The sequence below is a fragment of the Taudactylus pleione genome, unplaced genomic scaffold (genome assembly GCF_031769625.1).
Source record: "Taudactylus pleione unplaced genomic scaffold, aTauple2 ptg000016l, whole genome shotgun sequence".
Classification (NCBI taxonomy): domain Eukaryota; kingdom Metazoa; phylum Chordata; class Amphibia; order Anura; family Myobatrachidae; genus Taudactylus; species Taudactylus pleione.
The window spans coordinates 9,279,489-9,302,079 of NW_028284418.1; the positions used below are offsets into that span (position 1 = coordinate 9,279,489).

Sequence of the window (22,591 nt, forward strand, 5' to 3'; positions counted from 1 at the left end):
CAATAGTCAACAGTGGTTCAAGTCTTCAAATTTATAGGTTGAGATGGGGACAACTGGGAAAATATAGGGTTTGTCAGAGATAAAGAAAAGTGGGGGCTAAAGATTCTACAACCAGGCTCTGCTGCTCGGTCTCATACACAATTGCAGAGGAGGAGGAGTGAGAGATCTGCTGGTTTAGTAGTCCCGAGAAAATCAGTTAGAAGGAGGTTCCCGTCAACAACCCCAATTTCTGCTGTTAGTTGTCATACCTTTAGGCATAGGACAACAAATGAGAGAATTATCAGGTTGGTATGAGAGCCTCTTGAAAAAATAATGAGAAAAAAAGAAAGAAATAGCATCCTCTGTTACCTAATGGAGCATGAACGTTGCTAAAAACATTAATTATTACAGCAATCATAACAATAAATATAGATCAAGGAGATACCTCTGAAGGGTATATCTCAGAATATCTAGTGTTCATACCCAATAAGTTTTACATTCATGAATAAGAATATCCAAAATATGCCAAACTACTACTATGTGGTAATTAGTAGCAAAAACAGGAATGTCAATGCCAGTTAATAAGATGATCTCTGCCACATGACAGTCAAGGTACATACTATGGTTGAAAAACAATACAGTGTCAGCAGTTTTTTATCCAGTATCAGCCAATATAACCCCAAAATAACCCCTAGGGTTGGGGAAAAAAAGGGGATAATCACAAATATACAGTAATCGGCTGATTTACTGATAGAGCAATCCTCACATCAAAAAAATGAAAAACGATGATAAATAATCAAGAGATAGGAATCTTTATTCCCATAGAAAAACAAAAAATATATTTAACACTGAGACAGAGAAATAAATAAATCCTGATTGTTCACATATCTATATAAGTCAACTGGTAAGCAGATATACATTTGTATCACATTGTTTGCTGAAGATAAATGTCAGTTATACAGTATCTGCTGTGTTTATACCTTAAAGAACATATACAACACAGTTTTATGATAACACTGTTCACTGTAAATAAATAATGTCAGCTGTGTTATACCAAGATGGGTATGTATCACACACTGGCAGTGAAGGGGTAAGTCCTATATGCTCTAGCAGTAAGAAATGAATGAATCCTTGTTACAAAATAAGGCACGCTTGGTCAATAAAAACAAAGTTCAAGTTAAACAGTGGATGCTACTTTTTTCTGTCTACTAAGAAACCCTGTTGTATTAGAAGGAGCAGTCATGCCATATACATAGTGAAAGGGTAAATCTCCATCATCGCAGTGCGCTCCAGCCTGCAATACAAATCAAGCAGGGTATAGCAATATGCTAGAATACATAACCTGATGTTGGGGTGTCCCGCTCTGCGCAGTAACGGAAGCACCCTAGATCCGTGCCGATGCGCGTTTCGCCTCGTGGGCTTGAGCCTGGTTGTAGAATCTTTAGCCCCCACTTTTCTTTTTCTTTATCTCTGACAAACCCTATATTTTCCCAGTGGTCCCCATCTCAACCTCTAAATTTACTCATTTGCGGTCCAATACTGTGTAGCATGACCGCAGAAAGTAGTAATTTGGTGTGAAGACTTGAACCACTGTTGACTATTGCTCTTAGGGGTTACAATATTGGGAGATCTCTCACTCCTTTTCCTCCACTTTTTAGTGTGAAAGGAGTAGCAGAGCCTATATTGATCTTAAATCCCTTACTATCTATGTTTTCTAATTTTGCTGGTGTTTTTTTTAATCTTTTTTTTATTTATACATGTTTCATGTTGTATTGTCTTATACATGTTTTTTCTTACATTTCGCTTATTTCATCTGGGTTATTGTTAACCGCGATTTCTTTACCCACTCTTTTCACAACTTGAGTCAGACTTTTTCTGATATTTGTGGAAGTCCTTTTTATTGAACTGTTGTAGAGATTATTAAAAGTTATGTTTTAAATGGACACGAATTGAGCTATATAGAGTTCTTTGGTTGAAGTTCCTTGTGAACCTATACCTTTTGTTTTTTTCATATACCTATATTTAACTCTAGGTAGCACCACCACCTGGTAATATTTTAGGTATTGCAATACCTCAATTGATATCAGAGGTGGTTATAGCGTGTTTGAATTATTATTCAGGAAGATTTTCTTAGGATCAGTGCGGTGAATCTACTTCCCCCCTTTTTTCCCCTTTTCCCATCGTTTATTTGCCATTTTCTGTCTGATACCCCTTTCACACAGGAAAATGAAAATCCCAGGTAATTCAATTTTACCTTTAAATTTGCTAAACAACCTGGGTTTTTTTTTCCCCTGTGTAAAAGGGTCAACCCGGGACATAAATCCCGGGTCTACGACCCTGCAAAAAAAACCAGGGTCAGAGACCTGGGAATTTAACTTCCTCAGTAAAGAGAATGCACTTAGCAGGTAGAGCATTTTTTGAAAGAATAACCAGTTTTGACCATACAACATGACCCAGCTATGATAAACGGTATGTATTTTGATCAATATTTCAAAAGCCTATGGGGGGTATTCAATTAGACTCAGAAAAGCAATTATCGGCGATAATTTATCGCCGATGACGTCGTAAATTTTCGGCATTTTTATTTATCCCCGTATTCAATTATAAAGACTTTTCACCGCTGCGAAAAGTCTTTGTAAAAAAACGGGGATAAGTTTCCACCACTGCAGAGGTGGTGAAAAAAAAGTGCAGAATTGTGGTTTAGGGGTGCAGGCTTAAAAAAAAAAATAGCCTGCGCACCTGGGAATTGCCCCTAAAAGTATTGTGGAAAAAAATATTAAAAATGAATAGGGACAGCCAAAAAAATTTACTTGATTTTTGGGTTAAAAAAAAATAAAAAATAGGGGAACAAAGCTTCAAAGTAGCGCAATTGATTCAGGGGGGCTCCCCATGTATGCGGCAGGAGTTTTGCAGAATGCGGATATTAGCGGCAGGTGCATTTTTGAAGAATTTTAAAAATGCACTTTAAGGACTTAAAAATATGCTTGCACCCATTTTCATGTACCCCAAATTTGATGGCCATATTTAAAAAAAAAAAAAAAAAACCTAAGTGCTATTCTTCATCACTTCTTCAAAGCCGCAAAAAAGCACCTGCCGCGGCTATTTAAGAACACTAATTACCTTCAGCAGAGAAAAACGGGGGTACCCATAGTCAGGACATCATTAGTGGTGTCCCTGGATGATTTCCCTAAAATTACCCTATTTTTCCCGATACTTACCTTTCCGCAGGGTGTCATTTTCGCTGGCTCCTAATTGAACATGCCCGATACTTTATCCCTGCAAAACCTCTGATGTGGAGCGAAAAGTCCAGCACAGGCTTTTCACTCCCAAATTGAATACCCCCCTATGTCAGGAACCCCAATAGTTATCTCTGATTTGGCTCTGAACTGGTACTACACTAGCATCAGAACTGTGATCGCGCAGATCCCCAAGTACTGATGTAGAGAGGGCAAAGTCTAATAGAAAATACACAAAGGGGCCACAGGTGCACACACAACTGCGCAGGCTCTATGACACAAACTTCTGCTCGGTTAGTTGGTCTCCCCCTGCTTCATAATTAAAGTTATAGCGTTACTTTAGCGATCTACTATCTTCCAAAAGACTGGGTTCTGGAGCATATATAAAAATAGACTAATAAAAGGAAAGAGGAAATATACCGCGCTGGTGAGCAATTGAAATTCTGGATAGGAATTTATTGTAAAAAGACAAAGGGATAGAAAAATAGGACAATAAATTGATAAAAGTAAAAAATATATAACGATCAATAAGACATATAATCAGCAGTAAAATACATAATCATCAAAAAAATAAAAATAAATAATGAAACATAAATATAGGTAATGAATTGACTAGCTGGTGTAAAAAGATGACATTAATTGTACTGGATTTAAAATCACAAAATAATAGTCACTGCATGTAATTCCAAATGCATCAGGTGAAAGCGTTTGACATACTTTGCAATTTCAAAACTTGATATTGCAACATTGTAACCCTGGCCTGCAGTTAATATATCAGTTTGGGTAGCCACAATAATAAGCAATCTGAGGCTTATATAATAAAGGCAGTTAGTGAATTAGAAATATTCAGAGTGTCACCTCATCGGGCGCACAATAGTAGGGAAAAGAGTGATCGTACTGACCGGTCTCAAAGTCTCAGACGGCTACAGATAGAGGTAGCGTGGTTCTCTCACAGGCTGTATTGTGAAAAATGCTGGCCGAATCGGAAAGCAGACTCAGTGTCTTATGGCTGCAGGGATCAGGTGCTGTGGCTCTCTGTCCGGCTATACAATAGTGGTTATCCGCCGGAGGGGAACTAAAGGAGTTTCCGGATAGATGGATATGCGCGGCTGCGACTTGTAGAATCTCCCCGCACCGGAATCAGAGGCTGGAGACACTGGAGACACTTGCATGAACTGGTTACAAGGCAGGACACAGTTACAGGTACAGGCAGCAACGCGTTTCGTCCCGTTCCTGGCACTTTTTCACCTCTCTCCTCACTCATATTTCCAACTGTCTCTCTGCTATTTCTGCCTGGATGTCCCAGCTCTTTCTTGAACTGATCATTTTTCCACCCTCCCGAAAACCCTCACCAGCCACAATATTTTTTCATCTGTGGACAACAGCTGCATACCCCCAACCCCCAAGTATGCTGCCTTGGAGTCATCCTCGACTCCTCCCTCTCCTTCAAATCACACATCCATTACCTCTCGCAGTCCTGCCATTTCCAAATCAAAAAGATCTCCAAGATCAGACCCTCTCTCATCCTGGAGGCAACTAAGACCCTCATCCACTCACTGATCATCTCCAAATTGAACTACTGCAACCTCCTCTTATCTGGTCTCCCTGTCTCTCACCTGTCTCCATTACAAAATTATCCTCAATGCTGCTGCCCGGCTCATCTTTCTCTCCAAATGCACTATCTCTGCCTCCCATCTCCTACAAGACAGACACTGGGTCCCCTTCAGAACTCAATTCAAACTTCTCACACTTAGGGGTATATTATTATCCTTTATTTATATGGCGCCACAAGTGTTCTGCAGCCCCTTACAAAGTACATAACAAATAAGTGAACAAGAAACCAGTGTCTTACAGTACAATAATCAATGCAGGACAAGGACAAGGTTTATACACATTGCTGAATTAGCGATCATAACACTCAAATAAGCCAAACGGCGTAAGAAACCAGGTGTTAGGTGCCTGAGTGAGGAGTAGATAAAAGTAATAATTAAAAAGAAGCACAAGAGGGTAGAGAGCCCTGCTCATGAGAGCTTACATTCTAAAAAGAGGCAAGGCAGACAAACAGGCGTAACACAGATGGGGTAGACAGAAAGAAAGGAGCATGCAGCAGCGGGTTAGATGAGAGCTGAAAGGCTTTGATGAAGTACAGATAGGCCAAGCTAGTTTGTTGCTCATAGCGCACCATTCAGGCCTCTGTTTCGCGCTATAGAACATTACGTGATTGCTGTACTGTGGCGCACCATGATATTATAGAACGAAAGGTAAGCCACAACATGTAATACACCGCTTAACCTCTGGGTGGAGAGTATTCCACTGATAAAATTTGTACTACTGAATACCATACGGTTAAAGTGGATGGATATCACTGATGAGTGGGCCAGTCACATTCATGCAGTGTATTTGCATATTGCATGTTCGCACAACCAATCTTTTTAATAATATCAAATAAGCTCTTAGAAAGGGACGCAAATCAGTACGCATACAGTAGTGTTATTGCTGTGTTTTTATGACGGCATAAGCGATTCGGAGTCGCACACACCGTTTTCAATGAGACGGGATGAATTATTCTCTAATGGTGGGATACTGTGTTTACATGTACTAGTATAATATTTTGAAAGGAAGACTTTTTTATTATTAAAAACAAGAGCAACACGGATGAGCCTGCTATTGACATTGTATAAATACAAATATATATACAGATGGGTCCTCATACATCTAGCCTCCTTGCATGTTAAACAGCACTTCTAGTCACACCATGCCATGGTGTAACTCAGTAGCGCGAGCGTCTTTTATGCAACTTTTTACCTTCAAATGTGTCTGAATCACACTACGAACCAAATTGATAGCACAAGCAGATTCTGCTGATTAAAATTATATGCAGCATGCCTAAGTTCTGTGAGCGAGTGCGGATGTATCTGCAACTGTAATGTAGTGATTCGCATGCAGATACACCCGCACTCGCTCACAGAACAAGCTTATATTGACCAGAAGAAGCATACCAAGAATTACTTAAAGACCAAGAACTGAAGTTCACTTATTTTAAGGAACTCTGCTGAACTCAAAATATTTATCTCAACATCCCACCATTTGGCATTTCCACTATACAGTAGACATTGAATTGTACACAATACAGCGCTGTCCGTATGACGCTCGGGAAGTTTTTCATAAACAGAGAGTTATGTCAGGTTCAATACTTTTAAAATAAAAACTACTTTGCACATGCAAAATTAGTTGGCAGGAGAGGCAGCGTACATTTGTTGAGCGAAGATGGGGGACGGGAGTGTGAAGGGAGATTAGGTCAGAGACATAAATGGGAGAGGAATGGTTGAGGGCTTTGTAAGTAAGTGTAAGAACTTTGAATTGGATTCTGAAGAGGAGCCAGTGGAGGGCTTGTAGGAGAGGGGAGGCAGATGTAAAATGTTTGGAGAGAAAGTTGAGCCAAGCAGCAGCATTGAGGTCAGATTGAAGTGGAGAAAGGTGGAAGTCAGGTAGGAGGAGGTTACCGTAGTCCAATCTGGAGATGACCAATGAGTGGATAAGGGTTTAGTAGTATCCCGGGTAGGATCCCGGGTAGGGTGAGAAAGGGTCTGATCTTGGAAATAAAAGAGCAGAACTTTGGGGAATACCTAATCTAAGGATACAGAGGAGGAACGGTCAGAGAGGTAGGAGGACAACCAGGAGAGGGTAGTGTCACGTAGACCAAGTGAGTGAAGGATTTGCAGGAGGAGAGGGTGGTCCAAAAGCAGCAGAGAGGTCGAGAAGAATAAGCAGGGTGTAGTGTCCCTTGGATTTTGCAACAAGGAGGTCATTGCTGACTTTCGTGAAGGCCGTTTCAGTGGAGGGCAAAGACCAGACACAGATTTAAAAAGGACAAGGAGGGAGTGTGAGGAAATAGAAGATGTAAGGTAGTTGTAAACAATATGCTCAAAGAGTTTGGAGATAAAATGAAAGAGATGTGTTGGTAGTTGGAGATAGTGTTAGGATCAAGGGTAGGTTTTTAAAAAAGGGAAAGACAAGGACATGTTTTAATGCAGAAGGGACAGTGCCAGATGAGAGGGAGAGGTTGAGGAGGTGGGCAAGATGGGAATAGGCAGAAGGAGAAAGGTAGCTGAGGAGGAGGGAAGGGATAAGGTCAAGGGAAGAGGTGAAAGGGGGGGGGGGAAATCAGATGAGGGCCATGATTTCCTCTCCAGATACAGGGGAGAAGGATGTCACAGTTGTTAAGATCTTATTCACAGATAAAGTCAAGGGCAGAGACCGAGGAGGGGAGTTGAGGAGGGGGTGGGCAGAGGATGGAGTTGAAAGTGGCGAAGAGGCGCCACGGAGTTGAGGACTGAGAGGAGACGAGGCTTTTGAAATATGACTGTTTAGAGAAGGAGAGGGCAGCAATGTAGGATGAAAGCATAAATTTGCCGTCTGCCGTAGAGTGCGATTTTCTCCACTGTCGCTCAGCGGTTCAAGAACAATTTTGCAAATATCAGGTGCATTTGGAATGCCAGGGTCTATTAATCATGCAGGTTCTTGGTACAAACTGTCCGAGCTAAAGTTCAATTGCTAAAGCTGGGCACACACCTATAGAATCATCGGGCTGTACCTTTGATTTTGACTAGTTCATGCAATATCGCAGGAGTGTGTACGCAACTTTGATCATGTTTTGTCACAAAAAAACTGGTTGATTCGAAGGATTGCATCTTATGTGCAGTTCAATATTCATCCTCTTCAACCGAGCGAGATCGGATCAAAAGTGCAGTATGTACGAACCTTTGACTGTTCTGGTGACCATTCTTACGATTCTACACCAATATCAGCACAGCCTCTGTGGGCGTGCATAACTAAACCAGGTCAGGTGGCATGCTACATAATCTCGTGTAAACGGTCCTCCCTGTTGATGTAAATATTTGCCCTTCTTTCGTTTGCCACCACTGCATTTGGTCTATATAATGACACTGCATAATAATATATTTATTCTCACTTGCAAATTTGTGAAAATGTGTCTTGCTTCTGCAGCCAAACCTTGGTCCAGCAACTCCGATTCTTACTCTTCTTCCTCCTGATAGCTTGCAGTGTTGCAACCATAGCAGCCACAATACAACCACAAGCCTTCCTTCTTCACAACCTCATAAGGAGTGAAACGAACAAACATATTCAGCACGGGTCTAGAAAATGGTGAAACTATTCCTGGGAGCTTTGTTTTTGTTCTGTAATCACGGCCCTTTCCAGCCCATTATGGTAATTCTTCGTACTTCTACTGTGAGTGTAGCCTGGAATTGAGAGTGTGTACGGTGGTACAATCATTTTCTTTAGATATTTTGGCATTCGGAGATCGAAGGTCGGCAGTATGATTGTATAGGTGTATATGTTAGTATCAGCACTGTGGTCGTGACTTCCAATCAAGAGTGAAGTTGATCGAACCATTGCATCGAAAGAGTGATCATAAAGGTGTGTACCCAGCTTAAGGCAAATAGGAGGGAGGACAATGGGCAACTAGATCTGAAACTCTAGAGGTTCCAAAAGGAAAGTGTTTCATTTTAGTCTTTGGATGGCTATAGAGTACTTTTAAGGTTTTTAGTAAGATACCCCTGATAACTATGTATTTCAAACAGGGCTGGCTAAACCCCAGAAGCTAAGTATGTGCGACAATACCTACTTTTTAGGAGCATTAGCAGAGTTATTTCTATGATGTCAATGGAATCACATCTTCTTTGGCTCTTTAACCACTTAACTGGCTAAAAAAAATTTCCAAAAACCGCTCAGAAATTGTTTTTTTTTTTATTATTATTATTATTATTATTATTATTGAAATAGGTCAAAAACATCTATTTATAACTTAATCAACACTACTTTATTAAAAAAATAATTTGTTTTTGAAACAATTAACATCAATATTGTTTTTATTTTTTAAAATATCGTGCAACAATATATCAAACCATCAAATATCTGAACATCGTGACTTTGCATTTCACCGGTCGACGGTTATACACTGGGGGGCTGCAGTGATCGGCAGCATGGCAGACACTGGGGGAGGATGCTTTGCCATTGGCGGCTGCTGGAAGATTATCTTCGGGCAGCCCCCCATTATCCATTCCTTAATAGTCGCATTGTTTGCAACCATGTAAAGTAATGCACATCATGGCAAGGCAAGTGGTTAAAAGATCTCAACTGACTCTGGAATTATAATTTTGTCCGTCCCTCATTTTTAACAAAATCAAAATTCTGTCACACAACCCCATTCACTCTGTCAAACACCCCCAACTTGCCTGATTCATCCATTATACAGCCCATAAAGTGCATCAGATAGTGTGCTATGTAACTCAGTGAATACGATTGACATCTTCACAGCTGTATTTGTATTGCTTGTTACTAAGACAACTACACCTAAATTACAATTTGAATCAATATGAATATGTAAAATATCTGAAAAAGTATGCTGCAATGATTCTAACGGAAGATGTACAAATTTCCATACACTGAATAAATATACATAGCTTGAAGCTGCCTAAGTTGTTTTCAATGTATTCATAAGGCTCTTTATTACCAACAAGAATCAATCTTCATTAATATACAGTAAATAACATATTTGGGCCTGTTAAGAGCTGTACACTAAGCCAATATTTATGCAGTTGGCCGATATTTTTATTACAGCGCATGTGTCTATGTTGCACAGCGCATGCGTCAAGTGTCTCTGTGATGCTGCTCGCAGAGAGGATTTAGACGCAGAGTGAATGACAGTTCGGGTCCGTTTGTGGGTGGTAACGGAGGGGTGGCTAGAAACACGGGGTCATGTTGCAATCGTTTTATAGGCGTGTCAGATTCAGCGACTTCGTCTTTGTATGCAGTTTCACTGGTGCTGGTGTCTTAGTACCTTCGTCCATTCTGAGTAGTCATAGGTTACTCAGAAGGCTGATGATCGACTGATCTGTGACCGATGCAGAGTTTTCTTACGCAGGTGATTGAATTTGCAAAGCTGCAGGTGGGCGTTTCAATACATCTCCCGGTGGGCACACAACTATAGATTCGTCAGGCCATTTGCATATTTTTGCATTGCAGCTGCGTATAAAGTCACAGTCGCGACTGGATTAGCATACAACTCTGAGTGAGGTCCTTTGCGTTCACTAATGGAGGTGTACCTAAAACAGTGTTCCCTATAAACAATACAATAGCTTGCAAATAGCAACTTTATTGTTGTAGCATCTTCATTTTATGCATCAACAAAGAAAGACATCTATGTAAACGTCATTTACACACAATCAATATACAGTATTACATACCGTATATACTCGAGTATAAGCCGAGTTTTTCAGCACATTTTTTGTGCTGAAAAAGCACCCCCTCGGCTTATACTCGAGTCATGCCCGCATGGTACGCTGCTGAGTAGCGTACCATGCGGGCCGCGGTGCAGGCTGTGTCACTGTGACACAGCCTGCACCGCGTGTGAATCGCTGACCGGATGGAGTTCGGTCAGCACTACACACTGCTAAACACACAGCCGCCGGAGCCGGCAGCTATGTGTTTGGTGTAATCAGCAGCCGCTGAGAGTCTGTCAGACTCTCAGCGGCTACTGCTGCTCCCACTGCGGGAGCCATCTTCCGGCTCCCGCAGTGGGTAATGGGAGAGACGTCGTCATGACGACGTCTCTCCCATTATGCAAAGCGGCGGAGGAGCCTGTAGCAGCGTCGGGACCAGGAGCGGGGTTACAGGTAAGTGGGTTTTTTTTCTACATTTCTTTCCACTGGGGGGGCTACTACCGGGGGGTACTACCAGGGTGGGATATCGCTACTGGGGCACTACCAGAGGGGGGGGATTAATAATGGGGGAACTACCAGGGGGGGGATGTTGCTACTGGGGGCACTACCAGGGAGGGGGGGAATACTGGGGGCACTACCAGGGGGGATGTTGCTACTGGGGGCACTACCAGGGGGGGTTAATACTGAGGGCACTACCAGGGGGGGATATTGCTACTGGGGGCACTACCAGGGGGGGGATTAATATTGGGGACACTACCAGGGGGGATGTTGCTACTGGGGGCACTACCAGGGGGGGATTAATACTGGGGGCACTACCAGGGGGGGATATTACTACTGGGGGCACTACCAGGGGGGGATATTACTACTGGGGGCACTACCAGGGGGGGATATTACTACTGGGGGCACTACCAGGGGGGGATATTACTACTGGGGGCACTACCATGGGGGGGATTACTACTGGGGGCACTACCAGGGGGGGATTATTACTGGGGACAGTACCAGAGGGGGGATTACTACCAGTAGCTGCTGCAATTCCCACCCTAGGCTTATACTCGAGTCAATAAGTTTTCCCAGTTTTTTGTGGTAAAATTAGGTACCTCGGCTTATATTCAGGGCGACTTATACTCGAGTATATACGGTATATATTTTAAGTATCATGTGTACTTCATTTTGTTTACTTTTATAATTTCTGTCTAACAAGCAAAAAAAAATGCTTATGAGTATAGGTCCATGACCTGATCTGGAAAAGGAAAGACAATTGCCAATAATTACACCACAGCTTCTAAAAGTTACTATTGCTATTGAATATGTATTAATTGTCACAATTAACATTTAAAAATATATTTTATTATTATCATTTATTTATATGGGGTCACAAGTGCTCCGCAGCATCTGACAAAGTACATAAACAAATAGGTGACCAGCGACTTATAGTACAATACAATGCAGGACATGGATAATATACATTGCTACATTAGCGACCATAGCACCCAAATAAGCAACAGCGTATAAGCAACCAAGTGTTAGGTGCCCTAGTGGGGAGTAGGAAGTAGATGAAAATAAAGTAAAGAGAAGCACAAGAGGGTAGAGTGTCCTGCTCGTAATAGCTTACATTCTACAGGGGAGGGGCAGACAAACAGGCGTGACACAGAAGGGGTAGACAGGGAGGAAGGAGCATGTAGCAGCAAGTTAGGATGAGTGCTGGAAGGCTTTAATGAAGTAGTGGGTCTTGAGAGCCCGTTTGAAGGATTGTAGAGAGCTGGATAGTCTGATGGGGAAAGGGAGAGAGTTCCAAAGGTAGGGAGCAGCATGGGTAAAATCTTGGAGGCGGGAGTGGGAGGAAGTAATCAGTTGGCATGAGAAGCAGCATGCATTTGTCGAACAAAGAGGGCGGACAGGAGAGTGAAGGGACACGAGGTCAGAGATGTAAATGGGAGAGGAATGGGTGAGGGCTTTTGTAAGCGAGTGCGAGAACCTTGAATTGGGTTCTGAAAGGGAAGGGGAGGCAGATGTAGAGCTTTTGGAGAGGAAGATGAGCCGAGCAGCAGCATAGAGGACAGTCTGGAGAAGAGATAGATGGGAGTTGTGGAGGCCAGATAGGAGGAGGTTACAGTAGTCCAATCTGGAGATGACCAGTCAGTGTATGAGGATTCTAGTAGCATCCTAGGTGAGAAAAGGTCTGATCTTGGAAATATTTTTGAGATGGAAGCGACAGGACAGGATTTTAAGAACTGTTTGAGCATATGTATTTATCATCCTATTATTTCAATAAGCTCTTCTTTGTGATTTTTTTCCACTTTTACAACATGTTTTACCTTGGTAGTGGCAGGGCATTTCTATACCTTATGCAGAAAGAAGGGGGGAAGCAGATGCGCACTCTTAGTACTAAGAATAATAAATATCAAAAATATATATAATAAACTATCAAATATCATGGTCTTCTATAGAGGTTCTTAGTAAATGTTTGGCCAACAAGGTTTGACCACCTACCACGTCACGGTGACGTCATCAGGTAGGTCCCTAACATCCCTAATACTTAAAGGACTTACCTGTAATAGTGCCCATTACATGTGTGTACTGCAATGCACAGGATCAATTACTAATTAAAATCACCTGGGGCAGGTAGGAGTGCTAGCCCAGGAGAAAGGGTCTCACATCTTCAAGTATATCTTAAATACACACATACATAGGGGAAAAAAAAGGGGGGAGGGTGGGCTGCACATCCTAATGTATGTGTGTATTTAAGACACGCTTGAAGGTGTGAGACCCCTTCTCCTGGGCTAAAATCACCTGCCCTAGGTGATTTTAATTAGTACGGGTCCTGTGCATTGCAGTATACACATGTAATGGGCACTATTAGAGGGGTAAGTCCTAAATAAATGTATACAATGTGTCGGTATTAGGGACCCACCTGATAAGGTCACCGTGACGCGGTAGATGGTCAAAAATCTTTGGCCAAACATGTACTAAGTACCTCTATAGAAGACCATGTTAATTGATAGTTTATTATATATATTTTTGAAATTTATTATTCTTAGTACTTAGATTGTGCATCTGCTTCCCCCCTTCTTTCTGCATTAGAACTACAGGTCTCAGCATGACAGCAGCTCTTATTATGTTGAAATTAGGATGTGCAGCCCATCCTCCCCCTCATTTCAGTACCTTACCAGTGACTGATCAGTTTCAGAAATTCACATGACACACTGCATCAGCTAGCCTTTGTTATCGCTCATGCCTTCAGTACAATTATAGACAGGAAATACAATGTGCATATACAATCATTCCCCATAACCAAACCACTGATCAAATAGGTGCAAATGAGTACCAATGGGGCATAGGGGATATTAGAAATGTCACGGAGTAGGTGCAGTGGGGGATGGATAAATGTCACTGGAAATGTACCAGAAAGTCTTGGATGCGCATGTAATCCCAGGATCTGTACAAACTTAAATCTTCTTTCAATACAGTCAATGAGTGGCGGCCGGTAAGTTTGAACAGGGGTGTGATGGTGCCAACACTGGCCACAGTTCTGCAGTAACCGTGACCCGCACACAGCACGCTTCACGCCGACCAGATTCTGGTCAGGGTTCCCCAGAACTCAGCGGGGAGAGCCTCGTCAAACCGGATCTAAGGTCCAAGCGCTGACAGTCTAGGGACAGCACGGCAGCCGGGATGTAAGTCCCCGCTACCTGTGCTGTTGCCGACGGCGCCCTCCAGTGTCTGGTGCTGACCTGGTCCTGCTAACCTGCGACACCACCTAGTCGCCGCAGCAGAGGGTAAAGTCCACGGCGGCAAACCGGTGGAGCGGCCGCAGGTCAGGTTTGTGCATGCCGGAGATCTCTTACCGGGGGGCGAGGCTACTCACACCGCTTGGATCTGGGGTCCCTCTGGGCACAGTCCGGAAGGCTGGTGGCGGCAGGAGTGCGGCGTGTTGTTCTTCTTATCTCCCGGATTCCACACAGTCTGGGGTGGCGGTTGATGTGTAGTTACTGCCTGGGTGTCTCCAACGCGTTTCGGTCGGCTAAGGCGGCCTTTTTCAAGGATAATATGTTGGTAACATAGTGTCTGTATTTAAAGGGGTTGGGGCCCTCCTCCAGATGCCGGTTGGAGGAAAGCACAGGAGCCACACCTCCAATGCAAATCAGAAGGTTAGGCGAAGTGAACATAATCCCTAATGGGATTCAGTGTATGAAGAAAAAGGGGGGGAAGGGAATGGTGCATAATGCAATAGAATTTCTTTCTCCCTTAATAAAATAAAATCAAGACATATACACATGGGAGAGTGCAAAAAGGATTAATGAAAATCAATAATGGAAATCGATATAAATATACTAAAATAAAAATAAAAACAATAACGCTTCTTTAAAATGTGGATCTCACCAAGTGAGTACATTGTACTTGTCTTAAATAACCTGGGCAAGTCTCCAGGTATCTAGCCAATAAAAATAATAGTATAATATAGGTATTTTCAAATATTCGCCCTAGGGGGGATGGAGCTGCAGTGTGGTTCCAGTGTGTGTAAATACACTCTAGATGGCAGCTAATGTAGTATTCTATATTACATAGTCCTAATGCCTCTAGGGGAATAAAACTCCATATGGTGAGACTTAACAAAATGGTTTTATTCACATTCAATCTAAATAAATTAGAATGAAGTGAATCAAGGCTGGTTGATGATATATAACGGCCGTGGCCCTATGAATGTAAAGTAAGGGGCAGCTCATTAAATTGGTTCCTTGTCCTACATTAAAATGGTACCCCTTATATGATAGTTTGGATTTCTAAATCCACATTCAGTCCTGCAGGCACTAAGGTTTTAAGGTCCATGATTCACTTGATCTCCTCTCTACTTAATTTCTTATTGTAGTCACCTCCTCTCCAGTTTGGTTTAACTAATTTTATTCCTACAAACCTCAGTAGGGAGGAGTCTTTATTATGCTCGGTTTTGAAATGTAGTGACACGGTATGCTCATCAAATCCTTTCTGGATATTCCTTCTATGTTCTCCTATCCTCTGTTTCAGGCATCTTGTGGTCTTCCCGATATATTGCTTATTGCATGGGCAAGTGAGGAGATAGATCACACCTCTGGTGTCGCAGGTGATCATGTCTTGGATTTTATACTGACTCCCCGTGTTGCTTGAGGTGAACTTCAGGGTTGGTAATGTGCTCTGGTAGTTAGATGTTTTACAATTCAGGCATCTACCACAGTGGAAAAAGCCTTTGTTTTTCTTCATTGAAATTGAGGCCTGTATAGAACTCGTTGGTGGTTGGTGACTGTGGACAAGTTTCTGTTTAAAATCTGGAGCTTTCTTAAAAACCACTCGTGGTTGCTTTGGTAGGATTTGGGCCAATGCTTGATCCTTCGTGAGGATTTTCCAGTGCTTGCGTAGGACATGCTTGATGAACTTGGCTGATTAATTGTATTCAGTAATAAAGCATATGTTAAATTTGTCCTCAAGATCAGTCCTTTTTGTTTTATACTCCAGAAGATGTTCTCTGTCTTCGTCCAGGACTTTCTGGAATGCTTCCTTCACAAGAGACTCATTGTAATTCTTCTGGAGAAATTGTTTCTGAAGTTCATTTCCTTGGATTACGTAATCCCTTGTGTTGCTACAGTTCCTTCACAGCCTAGTGAATTGGCCCTTGGGTATATTGGTCAGCCATGGTGGATAGTGTTCACTACTACACAAGATAAAGCTGTTAACATCAACCTTCTTCCTGTACGTCTTTGTTTCCAGTTTCTGATCCTTAACAAATATTTCTAGGTCCAGGAAAAAAACTCTTTCTTTGCTATATTCAGCCGTGAAGTTGAGGTTATAGGGATTGGTGTTAATGTATTTCAGAAACCCTGTGAGTGATTCCTCTGATCCTTCCCAGATGAAAATAATATCGTCAATATATCTTTTCCATAATACCAAGTTCACTCCCGCTGCTTCGTTGTTCCAAATAAACTCCTCCTCCCAAACGCTCATGAAGAGGTTGGCGTAGCTGGGAGCGAACTTGGTACCCATCGCAGTCCCTTGTTGTTGTAATATGAAACGCCCCCCAAACCAGAAATAATTGTGATGCAGAATATACTTAATCCCCTCCAAGATGAAGTTTGCTTGTTCCACTTTCAACATGCTATTTTTCTTCAAAATGTATTCCACGTTCTTTAGTCCATCTGCATGATTGATAGATGTATAGAGTGCCGTAACGTCACAAGTAACCAGCCATCTCTCTGTGTTCCAGCTGATTTTCTTTAATTCATTTAGGGTATGTGTAGTATCCTTAAGGTGTGCGGGTTGTTCTTGAACAAATGGCTGTAAGAAAGAATCTATGTAATGGGAAAGATTGGAGCTGATGGAATTGATTCCAGAAACAATCGGCCTACCCGGTGGTTTTGTTGGGTGCTTGTGCATTTTGGGTAGTATATAGAACACTGGAATGACGGGATGAGTGTTGCAAATAAAATCTTTCTCATTCTTATTGATGATTCCTTTTTCATGGCCAGTTTTTAGAAGTCTGAGTAGTTTGGTGTTGTATTGAGTAGTGGGATCAGAGGGTAATTCCCGAAAGGTGGGTATGTCCCCTAGTAGTCTTTCTACTTCTTCATTGTAGTCTTCCTTATTTTGAATGACGATTCCTCCCCCCTTATCTGCTGGCTTGATTACAATGTCCTTGCTGCTCTTCAGTTCCTGGAGGGCCTCTCTTTCTTGTTTTGTGATGTTCATTCTTCTTTTTTTAGTTTTGCTTCCAGAAAGTCCAAGCTCAAGATCGTCCAAGACTAATTTCTCAAATGCCCCAAAGAATTCCCCTCTCATGTGCCTTGGATAGAAGGAGGATGGTGGTCATAATGTAGTATGCTTATACCCTTCCTGATTCTGTTGTATGGCTTCCCTCTCTGCTGATTGGTGTAGAAAATACTTCTTTAGGGTCAGTTTTCTTCAATATATGTATTGAATTTGTTCGGTGGGTTGGTTGGTGCAAACTTGAGCCCTTTGCTAAGGAGTTTAATATGTTTGGAAGTAATTGGAAAGTCACTTAGGTTGAAGATGCCCTCTTCCTGTGTGGTTGTGTTCTCTTTCTCCTGGTTTTGCTTGGGTTGTTCCCGTTGTTTCTTGCTTTCACCCCCTCTACATCCTCTCCTTGTTCCCTTGTTTTTCTTCTTCTTGGCCTGGGTTTCTCCTGTCCCGGGGTGAGGGTTCCCTTGTGAGATTCTTGTGGTCTGTGTCCTTTTTCCAATGGGGTCAGGCAGGCTGTTAGGCCTGCCTCTAATGCTAAAAAATTCTCTCCCCAGGTTGTCTGTTTGTTTGCAGGGGTAGAGTGGGATGACTCTGTTAATGGGGGGTTGATAATGTACAAATTTGAGCATCTATCAGTCCTTGCCCTAACCGATACACACAATCCCTGTGTGAAGGCATCCAACCATGTGGTGTTGAGATCCGGGCTGCGTGGTTCTGCAGGTTCTCCTTGCATCGCCTGTTTCTGTTTGGCATTTCGTGCCCCTCTTTGTAAGTATTGTATATTTTCAGGGCTGCATACATTGTTGAGGGTCCCTTCTTCTTTTCCCGTGGTGAGATCTATTTCTTCATCTTCTTCCTTTTCTGAATTTTCATCTGTAGTATGTTTGTATTGTGCTGCTACATTCCTCCTTACTTTGTTGACCTTGTCTTTTTTTAGAATGGTCATGTACTGCTGGTATGTGATATTCAGTTTCTTATAAATGGGTGTAGCCTTCGGTGTATTACCTCTTGAGCCTGGTTTTCTTGATTTCGCCTTATTGTAGGGACTGGATGACTATCATGACTCTGCGGTCTAGTGCACTCTTCTTATTGCTCTTGATTTCTGTATGGGTATCCTGCCCTTGGTCTTTGAAATTTTGCGTTTGATAATCTCGCTCTCATTTTTTTTCAAATTTCTGTTTGGCTAATTTTGTGAGTGTTATAAAACTCTCTGTGTGTTGATGTTCCCCAAGTGCATTGTACACTTCTTTAATGGTTGATTCCAGAACCTCTAGTTTTCTGCATTGGGTGTCAATAATTAACTGCATCAGTTTAACTGAACACTCCTTGAGTATAGCTTCCCAAGAGTCCATAAACCCCTTGTTGTCTACATTATGTGATGGAGTCTTAGATATTTTTAAGCCTTTAGGTATTAGGCTCTGCTCAATGTACCATTTGAGGGTATAATTGTCCCACCATAATTTATTCTCTTAGTTAACCAATTTTTCTAATGTAAGAAAGGTTTTACTAAAGAGTGTTTTCGGGATTCGGTGTATATGGTAAGGATGGCAAGTTATTAAAAATTTTAAATGCTTTACTGTCCCTATCTAATCTATCGTTAATTAATTCCATCCTAGGAGGAACCTCAGTCCATATACAGTGCAGCACAGTACCAATGTGGTTTATCAACAGTGAAGAATAGAAGTCGGTAGGTGCACTCTAGTATTCTGTACCAAGAGTTACAAATGGGAGCAGCTTACTGCCTAGGTAACCACTTAACCTATAAATGATATATATGTGTATATGTCTTGATTTTATTTTATTAAGGGGAGAAAGAAATTCTATTGCATTATGCACCATTCCCTTCCCCCCCTTTTTCTTCATACACTGAATCCCATTAGGGATTATGTTCACTTCGCCTAACCTTCTGATTTGCATTGGAGGTGTGGCTCCTGTGCTTTCCTCCAACCGGCATCTGGAGGAGGGCCCCAACCCCTTTAAATACAGACACTATGTTACCAACATATTATCCTTGAAAAAGGCCGCCTTAGCCGGCCGAAACGCGTTGGAGACACCCAGGCAGTAACTACACATCAACCGCCACCCCAGACTGTGTGGAATCCGGGAGATAAGAAGAACAACACGCCGCACTCCTGCCGCCACCAGCCTTCCGGACTGTGCCAAGAGGGACCCCGGATCCAAGCGGTGTGAGTAGCCTCGCCCCCCGGTAAGAGATCTCCGCCGTGCACAAACCTGACCTGCGGCCGCTCCACCGGTTTGCCGCCGTGGACTTTACCCTCTGCTGCGGCGACTAGGTGGTGTCGCAGGTTAGCAGGACCAGGTCAGCACCAGACACTGGAGGGCGCCGTCGGCCACAGCACAGGTAGCGGGGACTTACATCCCGGATGCCGTGCTGTCCCTAGACTGTCAGCGCTTGGACCTTAGATCCGGTTTGACGAGGCTCTCCCCGCTGAGTTCTGGGGAACCCTGACCAGAATCTGGTCGGCAGTGAAGCGGGCTGTGTGCGGGTCATGGTTACTGCAGAACCGTGGCCAGTGTTGGCACCATCACACCCCTGTTCAAACTTACCGGCCGCCACTCATTGACTGTATTGAAAGAAGATTTAAATTTGTACAGATCCTGGGATTACATGCGCATCCAAGACTTTCTGGTACATTTCCAGTGACATTTATCCATCCCCCACTGCACCTACTCCGTGACATTTCTAATATCCCCTATGCCCCATTGGTACTCATTTGCACCTATTGAGTGGTATCTCTTTGTTACCACAAAGTTAATTTTCTGTCTTATGCATTTTTTGTGTATGCTTATTTGTTACTAGTATACCCACTTTATTTATGGGATTAAAACATAATTGATTTATGCTTACCTGCTTGCTTGCTACATATTATAGTTTGTATACTGTGGCATTCAATTTAGACTATACTCCTTCTTACGAGTTGTTAGCCAGAGGGGTTTGTTTTTGGTTTTTTTTGTGATTGTTTTCCTTTTTTTTTTTTGCCTACCATATGCACATGCACCTAGCTAGATCATTAGACTTTGCAGGTTTGAGCGCTTACTGCATGAACATCTTTAATTTTGATTTTTTGCCGTGAATAGACACTTGCCTACATGTATACAGAAAGACATGAACAGACACGTACTTTCTGCCTGTGTCTGCCCACTTTTAGCAAAATGAAGTATTAATCCATCCTCGTGGGTCTTAAAACTTGTTAAAAAGAGTTAAACACAGACCATTCTCCAATAAAAGACTGCCATCTTTCCAGCCTGGTTACATTTCAACACATTTCACTATAACCCTTAAATATTTCTTACACCAGTACAGCCTTTAGCAAGTGTCAGCAGAGTGAAAGTCAGGAGCTGTAATTATCAGCTCTTATTGCCTGGTAACAACATGCTGATGGTCCGTAAAAGAGGTTGCAGTTTGACATTTTGGAAATGTGCGATGCAAATGTGATTAATCCCGCTGTCACCCAATTAATGCCAATAACCGTTGTGTTGGTTCTCCTATACCATGAACAAATGCCTAGCTTGCAGACCCTAGAACTTTATTTATTAATATCTGCATGTGCTGTCAAAATGGCTGCAACTTGACTGTTCTAGCTCAGTGCCAGGCAGAAAGCAATTTGTAAGACGCATTAATAATACACAGCAGGGGGAGACCATAAATATAACCTGTCAAACCTTTTAACAAAGCATTCTTTATCACAACAAAAATTTTATGTTGTCAACACTAATAATAGCAATAGTAATAAACAAGAATGGGTATATGCCTGACAGATTGCAAATCTAATCACGTACTGCAGTAATGCGCTGCACTGCATTATTTTTCCTTCTCTGCAAGTACCAGAAACACAATGTATAATCAGCTTCCTGCTAACCCCAGTATTCTAAAAAGCTTTTAGTGTGAAAAGATAATATATACAGTTGCTCACTTTTCATTATTGACATATACAAGATCCAAACCAAAAGGTGTGTATATAGAAACACAAGTTCTTTACAATGGTCAAATAACACATAGGCATAAAAACAAGGTCTGTATGCTTGTGTATACTAATATATATATATATATATATATATACACATACATACACACATTAATATCTCTCTCTCTCTCTATATATATATATATATATATATATATATATATATATATATATACACACACACACAGACGCACATTAATATCTCTCTCTCTCTCTCTATATATATATATATATATATTATACACACACACAGCACTGTTTTTTTTCTCAATGTGTCTTCATGGTGACCACAAATCATCGGAATTAAAATGAGGAGCTTTTAATAAATTCAAATATAAGTTTTAGGAGATTATGTACAGCTTTGCTTTAAGATGTCATGATGTCACAATTGGCAGTGATGGACAGGATGCCTTGAGTGATTTTAACCAACAGAAAGTATTAGAGGGGTGGGATTTAATGTAGAATAAACACTTTGTTTGTGGGAGGGATTTCCCTTTGTCCCAGTTGTTGCCAAAGATGCTGAGACCCTGCCACTGTGACCACAAACAGATACATTTACTTTCACTGTTTCTGGTCTTTCTTTCAGCTTCTTGCTTCCCAGCTTCTCGCTCACATTCTCTAATCTGAAACTCCTTCCTGCTCCTTTTGTATTCAACCTTTTCCGGCTTCTCTAGTTTTCGCTTGCTTCTATGATTCTCCTTTTTCCTCCCAATCTTTTTCCTCCCCATTACTCCAACACAGTGGCATCACTAGGGAGGAGCGGACGGTACATGGTGTCACCTTCTGAGGGGATGACACCAAAATGCAGTCACCTCCTAAGTTACAGGGAGCCGGGCGCTGCATACCAACATCACAGTGCACTGCCCAACTCCCAATCACGGAGGAGCCGGCAGTGCAAGGAAAGTCTCTGGGGGCAACCGGGCATCTCCAGGAATGATGGGCACAACCCCCCATAGTATTAAAATGGGGATGTTCCCTCTTTTTGAGGGTGCAACGCAGGGGGTCTTTTGGCTGCACTGAGTATCACCGACTCCAGTGACATCTCTGCTCCATCATGCTCTGTCCTGTTTGTTCCCACTACCCCCGCAGCTTACTGATAGTTCCTTATTCATCATTGCCCCTAGCTCATGGCGGCCTGATTCAAGCCACTTATCCGGGTCTCATTTGCCTGTCCACCCTGTTGGCTCGCACCTCGGCCGCACTTGTAGTTTCTTACACCAGTGGATGTCCAATCGCGGTTCCGGCGAGTGTCCACTCCCATGTTCCCACTCCCTCTTCCGGTTACCCCCGCCAGCAGCCAAAATGCACTAGCAGCACCGAGAACGCTTACTATTCTCCAGTCCACCCCATTGATACCGCATATAGTGACATATGGTTCATCCTCCACCTGTTCTTTAGTCCCTTCAAACTCAGATCTTTA

At 42.3% G+C, this 22,591-nt stretch overlaps 2 protein-coding genes across 6 annotated transcripts in view; both read right to left on the reverse strand.

The window, feature by feature from the left end:
* LOC148540889 (uncharacterized) overlaps positions 1 to 3,215 on the reverse strand; it is a 55,779-nt gene extending 52,564 nt beyond the window's left edge. The window contains exons 1-2 of the mRNA XM_088474034.1: positions 3,198 to 3,215; positions 1,823 to 1,884 (exon numbers count right to left, since the gene is read on the reverse strand). Coding sequence (XP_088330160.1) covers positions 1,823 to 1,884; positions 3,198 to 3,215 — 80 coding nt within the window. The remainder of the gene's footprint in view (positions 1 to 1,822; positions 1,885 to 3,197) is intronic.
* The window catches only part of SLC39A11 (solute carrier family 39 member 11), a 536,505-nt gene that overhangs the window by 372,922 nt on the left and 140,992 nt on the right, over positions 1 to 22,591 (reverse strand). The gene's annotated exons all lie outside the window — the stretch shown is intronic.